Raw genomic sequence first — 13,108 nt, forward strand, 5'->3', positions numbered from 1 at the left:
GGGTAATTACCCCTGTGGGTAATTATGATCTACTGTCATAGGCACATACAATAAAGCAACGGTTCTCAAACTGGGGGTAATTACCCCTGTGGGTAATTATGATTTACTGTCATAGGCACATACAATATAGCAGTGGTTCTCAAACTGGGGGTAATTACCCCCGTGGGGGTAATTAAGCCGTTTCTGGGGGTAACGAGGCACTCTCTAAAATTTATTTTCTATTAATTACCAAAGAAATAATGCTTTAATTCCAGTTTGTAATAAAAGGAGCAGTGCTTTAATTTTAATTTTTTGTCAAAGGAATAATGTATAAAATCTAAAGTCTTTATTTCTTAAGACTTGAGTAAAAGTCAAAATACTTTCTTACGTAGAATGTGCAATAGAAATTAAGCATTCAATATATATTTTTTTTCATTTATATTATAACTTCACATAACAGACGAGGATACCAAAATTTTTAGAACCACTGCAATATATAGCATATAATTGATTCAGTTCTGCGCAAATATATTGATACTTTAGGGAAAAAATATATCGGTCTGGTAAAACATACCCACGGAACTGTCAACGCATACCCTGACAGGAGCAATATTAACTTGGGTCAGTGGCGGTATACCAAAATTCGTTTAGGACCATGAATGTGTTGAACGGACATTGGGTTCGATATTAGGCCGTTGGTAGCGCCTTCGTTGTAGTCGCTACGCTACGCCAAGAAAACATTGCCCTGTTCAGTTGCCTTCAGCAAGGACACGTATATTTAAGCTTCTCCACACGTCATTCCGCCTCGGAATTGGGCTTTGTAGGTAGAACGGGTGAAGGCTCGATATTCTGAAGTGTTTAGCATGCCGCCATACGTACAGAATCGCGCATGCGCTGTCAAGCAAGTGGACGTACACATAAAACAAACACTCCCATTTTTCTTCTAGAGTGATAAATACTTTAAGCTTCAATTTTACCCTCGTGAATAGTGTTGAAATGGTTCGTTTGTAACATGGTTAATATCTCTCTCTCTCTCGGCAGCTGAATAAGATTTGGCTATCAAATAGATCGAAGTTGCGTTAATTTACAGCAGGCTCATGGTATGACATTTAGTAAACAGACTAATTTTGTCAGTTTTATTATAAAGTTTCATGAATAATATTAGGAATCATCTGGCACGGTAGAATAAGAAAGGATTCTATGAGGGGAAATACAAAAATTCTACTTGTAGATGAGATAATGAACGGAAGATGTAGATGGTCTGGACATGTCCCTTGCACCAACTGGGGAGAACAGTGACCTACGTGATATTGTCAGCTGGGCTCCTGTGGGCGCCAGAAGGACTCTGGGAAAACCCAGACTTCCTTGGATGGGAATTATAAGACGGTAGGCCGGAGATAAGTAGAAATAAAATAGAACATAGAATTTAGGCCAAAAGACCAAGCCCTGGGACCTATGAGATCATTAAGCTCTGAAACGTAAGTGGACAGTAGAAAGTGTGTGACAGGAGAAAACCTCGCAGTTGCACCATGAATCAATTGTTAGGGGAGGGTGGAAAGTAAGATGGAAGAAAGAGAAGATGAATGGAGGTACGGTAAAAGGAATGAAAGGGGTCGCAGTTAGGGGCCGAAAGGACGCTGCAAAGAACCTTAATAAGTAATGCATACAGTGCACTGTATGCATACTCTCTTGGGGGGGGGTGAGATAAGTATGGATTTGTGGAAGTAAAACCACTTGAAAGGCAAGTGGAATTCCCCTTCAAGCCGTGTGTAATGAAGTATACTGGGCTGCAAATCACCAATATAAATGCAGAATTGTAATGAATTTAAATCAAACTGCAGTTCGTTTTGAATACAATACTGGCGCAAGCAACGCAACAACAGCCAAAATAGCATGACTTTCCCACAGAGGCCCTGTGCATAGCACGACGTTAAAGACACCGATGAAATTAATATCCCATGAAGCAATTTCTTTGCTCTTTCTTATAGCCTATATATATCATACCTGAAAAACATGCTAGACATAAATTGTTTGTTACTTAAACAAAGACCTCTGAAGCCGAAGTAATCAATATCACGTCTTGTTTGCTTGTTCATTGTTCTCCAGATTCTGTTTTACAGTAAGTTACGTTGGTTCCTGTACTAAGTCGTAGAACAGAGATTATAATACTGTACTGTGCTCTTTTACTAACAACAGTTAAAGGGGGGTAAACAATGACTTTATTTTTAGATAACTGTAATTGATCACTTCCTTCGCTGCTCCCACACGTGTACGTGGTTGGGTATATAAGCTGCAACTTGCAGCCCACAAGTCGCCTGGCAACGTGAGTACCAAAACACACAGGTGCCATCGCTGGAGACCCACTGTGTAGGGTCCCAAGGTGCTTATCGACCTATCGTCACTTTCGTGTCAGTCTGCCACCAGATCTGCCGAGGAGTGTAAGGTGCTTTCCTGTCGCTTCAAGATTCCTCGTTCACCCTTGGCCTATTTTGTGCAGATTTGAAGACGCTGGTCGCGGCGGTTCCCATGTTCTCGAAGACCGGAGTGGGAAAAGCTCGCGCCATCTACCCGGCGGCTGGTAAACCGTTTTGAAATTCGAAGCTGCGCAAAATAACCGTCAAGTGAAACGGCAGTCAAGGCGCTGATAGACAGTAAAGGTAGTCTTTGATTTTAATTGGTGGGTCCAACAGGTGAATGACGGAAACGTCCCGAGAACACAAGGACCACGGAGTGACGAAATTTTAAAGGAATAATGAGCCGTCCAAAATTGGCTGGGACCACCGGCGTCTCGGTCCTGGTTCTCTTCGTATTGTGCGGGATAGCGGGTAAGATTCAGAATTTTATTCGATCGTTTCCCTTAAACTTTTTTCCACTTTTCGTATGAATTGTTATTTTGTTATTTTTATTATCTTTACAGTCAGACGCACACGGTGTGTGTGTGTGTATATATATATATATATATATATATATATATATATATATATATATATATATATGTGTGTGTGTGTGTGTGTGTGTGTGTATATATATATATATATATATATATATATATATATATATATATATATATATGTATGTATATATGTATAGATATATATATATATGTGTATATATATATAATATAAAAATACGCAATTTGCAATTCACTTCAGGCGGGTTATACTGTACAGGAATGCATGTATTCATGGAAATAAAGTAAACGCATTTTCACATATGTAAATTGAATTTAATTGGAACATCCGTTAGTAAGTTGGTGTTGATACGAGCATATCTAAATGCATGCCTGTTGTATTAAGTTTTTACATGTCTGAGGTTTTACTAAATTGAACTCTTGTAAGTTCCATTAAGTATGTATATACTGTCTATAAGTATTGGTTGCCCATTTTTAGACAAATGGTACAAACTGGCGAATCGAAAATATTGGATCTTAATCTTTTGCCCACCATGGCGTCTGCATTCTTAACTCATTGTATTTACGAAAGCATAGCTAGGTATGTACTAAGTCGATCAAGTTCAAATGCCGCACGAAAGTTAGGTATTGTTCTTAAGGCTTCATATATATTTATGATAGTGATAAAATCAGCTGAACGGGTTTTAGGTCTTTTGTACTTCCTTTACTAGAATGCTGTTCTCCGGTGTGGATGTCTGCTTCTGCCAGAGATTCATCTCTTTTTAGATAGAGTGGTTAGTGGAAGTAGGTTTCTGTTTCCTAATAGCAGCAGTTCTGACTTGGACCATCGATGGATTATCTCTTGTTCGTCACTTTTTCATAAGTCGCATTTCAACAGAGATCTTTCACATTCACGATTGAACCCTGATCCCCTTTATCTGCTGAGAGAGGGCAACCAGATTCGCTGAACAGCAGCATAAATGTGCAGTAAATGTGCCTCGCTGTCGAACTTCTCAGTTCCAGAGGTTCTTTATTCCTCACACCGTTGGACTGTGGAACAGCCTCCCTTCAGAGGATGTTGTGCAGTTGGAACTTGAGAAGTTCAAGCGAAAATGCAATGCATTACTACCCTAATACTATGCTTCTTGCATTTTAATACATTTTTATCTATTTATCTATTTATTAATTCTTTTTTTAATAAGTGGGAGTTCGTCTTTCTGTATGTTCCTCTACTTCCTCTTATTTCTTCTTAATGAACACCATATTCTTTTGGAAGCTTGAATTTCAAGTCAGTGGCCCCTTTGGTGGGCTTGTTCCATATGAATAGGTTTCATCTAATGAATAATATTATTTATATATATATATATATATATATATATATATATATATATATATATATATATATATATATATATATATATATATATATATATATATATGTATATATATATATATATATATATATATATATTATATATGTATATATATATTTATATGTATTTATGTGTGCTTTCTTTCCCTAAATGTATTTAAGTTTCCCAACTATTTTGCTTGTTTGTTCACGAGGGATCTTACTGAATACTCTGCGTGTCGTATATTTGAATATTCTTAAAAATAGATGCAGTGGAGTATATCTGCACCACACCTATCATATTTTTGTTCACTGTGGTCACGTTTTTTAATAATTTTGTTCCTTGAAAAATTCTAAAGTTGCTCTCCATGTTCAGTGGTATTTTTTTTTATAATGTTTAACTCTTTTGTATTTCCGACTCGATCTGCTTCTTGATAATATCAGGAGGAGGTTTTGATTCTTATATATACTGCGGCTCTCCCAAGAGGTTGAGTTACTGCAATATCATGCCATCAAAGTATCTACCTGTCTGATTTTATTATTCTTAGACCCTACGGGAGTTTTAATGAACGCAAGGAAGCATGGGTGTGAATCAAGTCATCCAAATACTCGCGCGGGAGGACTGTTTTTCATATATATATATATATATATATATATATATATATATATATATATATATATATATATATATATATTAAAATATATATATATATATATATATATATATATAATTAAAAGTCAGGTTCAAGAACAGATCCTTACTGAGTATTGCATTATATTTTGGCGTTTTAAATGCCTTCAGTTACAGTACATTCTATTCCCCAATGTTTAGTCAGACGTCACGTTACCAAGATTCAGATTCAGAAGCCATGCAAGCATCTGCCCTAGATATATATATATATATATATATATATATATATATATATATATATATATATATATATATATATGTATATGTGTATATATATACTATATGTGTACATACGATGTATGTAGCGAAGAAAGGACCAAAATCTTTAACATGCAAAATACTGTTACCAAAAACTAGTAGTTTGAACTAAAACCATATAACAACAAAAGAGTACAATAAATTAAGAATAGCACTTAAACTGTTTTGGTGACAGTAATTTGTATGTTAAAGATTTTGCGCCTTCCTTCGCTACATAAATCGTTAAACCATTTTCTTTCCTTAATAAACGCCCCAAGAAGAGGTCCATTGGAGGACGAACCTGTTTGCCATATTCTAACCTTTTACATCTTTTATTTTTCTGTATGGAATGCAACTGAAATATATGTGTATATAGTATATACATACATACATACATACATACATACATTTGGTCCCAATTGATAATTAATCAATATATCTATTGTATGCAAAAGCACTATTTGAAACCATTTTGCATGATGAGTTCGTAATTCTGAAGTTTGTATTCACCTCAGCTGCAAGTTTTGATGCAAACCATATATATATATATATATATATATATATATATATATATATATATATATATATATATATATATATATATATATATATATATATATATACACATATATATATGTATATATATATATATATATATTTATATATATATATATATATACATATATATATATATATATATATATATATATATATATATATATATATATATATATATATATATATATATATATATATACGTGGCTTGCATCAGAACTTGCAGCCGAGGGAATACAAGTTTCAGAATTACGAACTCATCATGCAGCATGATTTCCAAATAGTGCTTTTGCATACAATAGAAATATTGATTAATTATTAACTGGGACCACACCAGAACGATGAAGATTGTCTTCTTCAAGCTTAAATTTGGCAAGACTTGGTACTTCAGGTATATAAAGTCGGATTTACACGTACATTAAGAATTTATCAGTTTTTATTTTGAATGTGAAAGCGTCATTCCATGGTGAAGATATTGGATATGTAGCGTGTGACACCAAGACTGGAGACCATTAGTTGAATTCCCCCGTAGGGAGGTAGTGCCATCATTGCACCTCATGCGGTGCACTGTAGGCATTACTTAAGGTTCTTTGCAGCGTCCCTTCGGCTCCCAGCTGCAACCCCTTTCATTCCTTTTACTGTACCTCTGTTCGTATTATCCTTCTTCCATCTTACTTTCCACCCTCTCCTAACAATTGCTTCACAATGCAACAGCGAGGCTTTCCTCCTGTTACACCTTTCAAACCTTCTTTACTTTCAATTTCCCTTTCAGCGCTGAATGACCTCATAGGTCCGAGCGTTTGGCGTGCATTCTACTTTCAAATTCCAGTTCCAAGATTCCCTTCAAGTTTGGAATGGAATATGAAATTGAGGCTTGAAGCCAAGCGCTGGAATCCGAGGGATTATTCAGCGCCCCTTCAAGTTTGGAAGCACAACACATAAAGGCGGCATGGAAGCGCTTGCGCTTGGAAAACCCGTGGAAAGGTTAAAGTTCACCTCGCAATTAGAACTGACCATAACGAGCTTTATCCAGTTACACACGAACGCGAAATTGTCATAATCAAGTTCTTCGGGCGTGGCAAAAGTAAGCTGCGCCTTTCTTATTGATCAAACTCATTTGGCACGTAATAGTCTGAGCTCTTTATCATATGCAAGCTCCTGACTCGCTGAGTAATGGCCCAAGCTCATTTACATTCATGTCCCAAGAACCTTACCGCATTGCCGAATGGAAATAATGTGCACCTCATACGTTAAGTAGATCGTAATGGCGAATTGCCCATAAGTTTGAAGGATAAAATTATAGAGTCATTTAACTGTCGAGGCGCCGCACTTGCTGCGTTCCATTAACAAAGATAAAACGCATCACGAAAGGGTGAAGCACAATGGACCGGTTGATGTCTGTCCATTAACGAAAGTGGAATATTTGACAACAAGAACGGGTCTTTCCTAGGTAGTGACCCACATGGGTTTCAACCCGGCATGCATCCACCTTTGCGGCGTGTTTAGTACAAGCCCGTTGGGGATAACCGCCAAAACATAAACCAGTGGTTCCCAATCTTTTCGTTCTTCTGTACCCCTTGTGCATTTTTATAGATTCCTGTGTACCCTTAAAAACTGAGGATGAAAGAGAAAAACAATGAAATTGATACTGTGATATAATTTTATTATGAAATATGTTTGTGTAGGCTGCCTCTTTTCAGGCCATGTAGGGGCACAGATCACAGCCGGGGAAGTTCCATAATAGTGAAAAACAAATGGTATTCACCCTACTCTTGATATAACTTAAGTAATAGCTTTGCTTACTAACAAGAGGAAATTAGAAAAAAAAAAATACACAACATTGTGCAGTCTCAATGCAGATTACATCATGTATTGCGCAGCACTGGCTATTCTCTCAGATCCAATGTAACCGCCGTGAAGAATACAAATGTACCACTGGGGATACATGTACCCCAGGTTGGGAACCCCTGACATAAAGAATACAAATGTACCACTGGGGATACATGTACCCCAGGTTGGGAACCCCTGACATAAACAAAAGACCGTAAGTATCACAAAGATAATGACCCCAAAGAAATATTACTCTTAGGTAACGACCCCCGAACGTGGCTGGGGGTCGCTACGAGTATCTAGGAAAGATCCACAAGAACTTTTCGGGGCTAAATATCCCAGTGAGACAAGAACACAAATTGGATACTTATTGGATGCGTTTGCATACAGTGATAGAACATATTTTACTGGTCTTGAAACAAGGGGAAGTCCTTACCTTGTATGACAATAATAAAGTTTTCAGTCGAATGAAAGCATTCGTGTTTCCAGTCGAATAAGAAGAGGAGTCCTTCCAGTCGAATAAAAAGAAGAATCCTTTCAGTCGAATAAAGACAAGAAGAAGAATCTTTTCAGTCAAATAAAGATAAGAAGAAGAATCCTTCCGGTCGAATAAAGACAAGAAGAAGAATCCTTCCAGTAGAATAAAGACAAGAAGAAGAATCCTCCCAGCTGAATAAAGACAAGAAGAAGAATCCTCCCAGTCAAATAAAGACAAGAAGAAGAATCCTTCCAGCTGAATAAAGACAAGAAGAAGAATCCTCCCAGTCAAATAAAGACAAGAAGAAGAATCCTCCCAGTCAAATAAAGACAAGAAGAAGAATCCTTCCAGTCGAATTAAAAGAAGAAGAATCCTCCCATTCAAATAAAGACAAGAAGAAGAATCCTTCCAGTCGAATTAAAAGAAGAAGAATCCTTTCAGTCGAATAAAAAGAAGAAGAATCCTCCCAGTCGAATAAAGACAAGAAGAAGAATCCTTCCAGTCGAATAAAGACAAGAAGAAGAATCCTCCCAGTCAGATAAAGACAAGACGAAGAATCCTTCCAGTCGAATTAAATAAGAAGAATCCTCCCAGTCAAATAAAGACAAGAAGAAGAATCCTTCCAGTCGAATAAAGGCAAGACGAAGAATCCTTCCAGTCGAATTAAAAGAAGAAGAATCCTTCCAGTCGAATAAAAAGAAGAAGAATCCTCCCAGTCGAATAAAGACAAGAAACCTTAGAATCGAACAAGGGAAGCAGACCTTCCTTCCAGCCGAATAACAGCCGGAATTCATTCGGTCGAATGAAAACAAGAAAACCTTGCACTAAAATACAGACAATAAAACGAAGAGATTATTTAATGCAAAATATATTCCTTAAAAACTATTATCATTAGACAGCCAGAGAAGGGAATACGAGGTTCAGAATTTCGAACTCATTATGCAAAATGGTTTCCAAATGGGTACTTCTGCATTGGATACGAATATTTATTCACATTTTGATTGTCTCGCTATCAGATGGATCAAAATTATCTTCTTCCGGCTTGCGTTTTGCAAGTGTTTGTACAGTAGTTCAGGAGTGTCAGATCTGTTGAATGGTATTAGACGATTTATAAAATCAAGGATAATAAAAAAATAGATATATGCTGATAAAATCTTATATGGGTAACTACAGAAAAATGTTAACATTGAAATACATAGATTATTTGTAAAATGTACGCGCTAAAAATATTTGTCAACCCGAACGGTGGGGTAAAACTATATTTGTTAATTTTTGGTAAATTTAAGTCAACTTTGATGAAAATTCTGCTTTCAAAACTAAAATATTGTATATTTTCTCTTATAAAAGATAAGAAAATTATGTTTCAATACGTAGAATAAGAATTTATCCATTTTTCACTTAAATATAAAACTGCGTAGAATAAGAATTTAAAATGTAAAGATGCCACGCCATGGTGATTAATGGGTATGCAGCACGTAGCGCAAAGAGCGTAGGCAGTTAATGAAATTGTGTGTTTTTTGCTTTTGAGTGAAAACCGGTTTTCTCAAGTCTTGAGCTGCCTCACGTTATAAGTGCTATTATCCTTCTTCTTTCTCTTTTAACGTGTTTTTTCCCATTTGTATGGGGTAAGCACGATGCCTTCTTTTCGAAGGACTTTAATTTGTGCTATTATCCCTCTAAATCTTAAGAGTTTAGCTACCTTCTCTTACAAATGTTTCCGACTATGCTTTTCTATTTATTTATTTATTTTATTAATTCACTTAACGGAAAGCTGGACTGCGGAAGCTTCTTCGGCAAGTTCTTAAAAAAAACATTTATTGATAGGCCTGTTCAATTTAAACGCACTTTGTCTACAATAACAATCATACATCTTTCATAATGGCCGGAAGGGCTATGTCGAGTGGAGCCTTGGTGTTGTCAGAAAAAAAAAATATACGCACAAGTGATGTTTATAAACCTGGTGCGATGTTTATATTCCACTTATTGATCGTATGTTGTCTGACGTCACGACTAACAGGGTCATTGACGACGATTGTTACAACGACTAGTCCTCAGTAAATCGTAAAGGTTTCATTTTTCACGTGAGTTTTGTGGGTTTTAGTTATTTTTACTAAGAATTTGATATTAATTATTATGGTTAATGATAATAGACGTCATATATTTCTGACATTCTGACAATGGGTTATTAAATAGAAAATGGTTCTGTTCAGTCGGTATTGGTGCAAAGTCAATTCACAAGTGAATTAAGTACTTGGTAGTTAGAAGACTGTAGTGGCTACAACCGGTATTAATGAGAATAATTTAGCTGTTGTAAGAAAAAATTTCATGGGGCTAGCAATCTCTAACTTGGAGGTGGTCTTTCAATATAGGTGGCCCTTTAATGTGGGTGGTCTCTCTGTTCTTAACGTAGATGGTCTCCAATTTATTTGGTCTCTTAATGCATGCAGATTGTCTCTTAATATAATGGGCCTTTGTCTCTTAGTGAAGTTCTTAAGCTGATCTCTTATACAGGTGGTCTCTTAATCTAGGAGGTCTCTCACTGAAGGTGTTTTTCTAATATAGGTGGTCTCTTAATAAGACTGTTTGCTTGATTTTAGCGGTCTCTTAACGTAGGGGTCTCTCAATATAAGTGGTCTCTTAACGTATGGGGGTCTCTCAGTATAGGTGGTCCTCTAACGTATGGGTGTCTCTCAATATAGGTGGTATCTTAACGTGGGGGGTCTCTTAATACAGGTGATCTCTTAATGGAGGGGTCTCTCAATATCCGTGGCCTCTTAACGTAGGGGGTTTCTCAATATACGTGATCTCTTGACGTAGGCGTCTCAATATACATGGTCTCTTAACATAGGGGTCTCTCAATATATGTGATCTCTTAATGTAGGGGCTCTCTCAATATAGGTGGCCTCTTAACGTAGGGGGTCTCTCAATATATGCGATCCCTTAACGTAGGGGGTCTCTCAAGATATGTGATCTGTTAACGTATGGGTTTTCTCAATATAGGTGGCCTCTTAACGTAGAGGTCTCTCAATATACGTAGCCTCTGAACGTAGGGTCTCTCAGTATACGTGATCTCTTGGGGGTCTCTCAATATAGGTGGCCTCTGAATGTAGGTGGATTCATAATGCACATGGTCTCTCATTGAATTTAGTCTCTCAATGTAGGTGGTTTCATAAAACAAATAATCTCTCAACATAGGAGGGCTCTCACTGCTTTAGGTCTCTCAGTGTCTCTAATGCCGAATTGGTTGTGGTATGTTAATGAAGGCTAGTTAATTTTAGAAGCCTCGTAATGGATAGAAATTTATTTATTTACACATGCGAATTGCTAACTTAATTGACTGATCGGTTAATTATAATCTGCAGTGACACTGCCCAAATCGATTAGCAACTCACCGAGAGATTTATTTTTAGATCTGAATCTTTAAGGAATATTTTTTCCTTGACTTTTTAAAAGATAATCATTTTTATTTTAAAGTAAATTTTTCTCTACTTCAGAGAAAATCAATTTGGCCTAAACTTTCAAAAGCGTCAGTTTTGAAAAGACAAATTATCCTCGACTTTTTGAAGACTAATTTAGTATTGTGTTTTGAAAGGTAAATATAACCCCGCCCCCTTCTCAAAATATCAATTAATGACTGATTTCTTGAAACATTAATTTAGCCAAGGTTAAAAAGTTCTGGAAATACATGACCCTTTTAAAGTTATTTGCAGTATTCCGTGCGATGGTTGAATTGCATGCGTGCAATTAACCCGGGAGAGAGAGAGAGAGAGAGAGAGAGAGAGAGAGAGAGAGAGAGAGAGAGAGAGAGAGAGAGAAAAGGCATAAGGCATGCACATTCGTGATTGAAAATGAAATGTACTTGTAATTGCCCTTACCCTCCCGTGCTAGAAGAGAGAGAGAGAGAGAGAGAGAGAGAGAGAGAGAGAGAGAGAGAGAGAGAGAGGGAATTCTGGGAAACGGAATATATATATATATATATATATATATATATATATATATATATATATATATATATATATGTATATATATATATATATATATATATATATATATATATATATATATATATATATATATATAATGTGTGTGCTTGTGTCTGTGTATGTGAGTGTGTAAGAAAGTATGTGCATCTGTTGCTCAAAATAACAAAGCCTGAGCTACACGCAAAGCACTTGGAGCGTTAATGGACGTGTTTTTCTAAGACATCAATAGCTCTTCGTCAGTCAATATATCTTCAGTATACTGACGCAGCGTACCCAAGCGGTTATTTTATATATATATATATATATATATATATATATATATATATATATATATATATATATATATATATATATATATATATATACTATATATTATTTATGTTTATATACATATATATAAATATATATATATATATATATATATATATATATATATATATATATATATATATAATATATATATATATATATATATATATATATGAATATTCTTAGTGATTCTTCTGCTGAATTAAGGATCTATAAATAATAATAATAATAATAATAATAATAATAATAATAATAATAATATTAATTAATAATAATAAAATTTTTGAATCTGAAGAAGAAAAGATATTCCTTACGGATTTGGTGTCTAATTGTTTATTATTGTTTTCATAATTTGAAAACCATAGATTCTAAACAGTTGGCTGACTGTGACAGAGAGAGAGAATTGCATTAGATTGCATTATACCCCTTTATTTATTCTGTCGGTATTAAAACTTCAATATGACTTGTTGCAATTCGCACCAGACCGCTAAGGTTTATTGCAGGTTCGATCAATACCCTTTTTGTATCAGGCAAAATGTCGCCAGCCTCTCGTTCTGTCTCGTTCTTCTGATTTCTGTAACGTTATTCATTTTTCACGGAGATTTTAGATTTCTGTAAAAGAAAACTATTGTGCCGGCTTTTTCTGTCCGCACTTTTTTCTGTCCGCACTTTTTCTGTCCGCCCTCAGATCTTAAAAACTACTGAGGCTAGAGGGCTGAAAATTCTTATGTTGATCATCCGCCCTCCAATCATCAAACATAGCAAATTGCAGCCCTCTAGCCTCAGTAGTTTTTATTTTATATAA

The 13,108-nt window shown here is 35.6% G+C and overlaps 1 protein-coding gene across 2 annotated transcripts in view; it reads left to right on the top strand.

The window, feature by feature from the left end:
- Positions 1-13,108, top strand: part of LOC136846710 (uncharacterized) — a 71,735-nt gene that overhangs the window by 4,206 nt on the left and 54,421 nt on the right. The window contains exon 1 of one of the 2 annotated variants that reach the window (XM_067117818.1): positions 2,247-2,804. The exons of the other annotated variant lie outside the window; for it this stretch is intronic. Within the exon in view, the coding sequence (XP_066973919.1) occupies positions 2,732-2,804 (73 nt within the window). The 5' untranslated portion in view covers positions 2,247-2,731. Of the gene's footprint in view, positions 1-2,246; positions 2,805-13,108 lie in introns of those variants that run through there. 2 annotated transcript variants of the gene reach the window in all.

Source organism: Macrobrachium rosenbergii, chromosome 15, assembly GCF_040412425.1.
Source record: "Macrobrachium rosenbergii isolate ZJJX-2024 chromosome 15, ASM4041242v1, whole genome shotgun sequence".
Taxonomy (NCBI): domain Eukaryota; kingdom Metazoa; phylum Arthropoda; class Malacostraca; order Decapoda; family Palaemonidae; genus Macrobrachium; species Macrobrachium rosenbergii.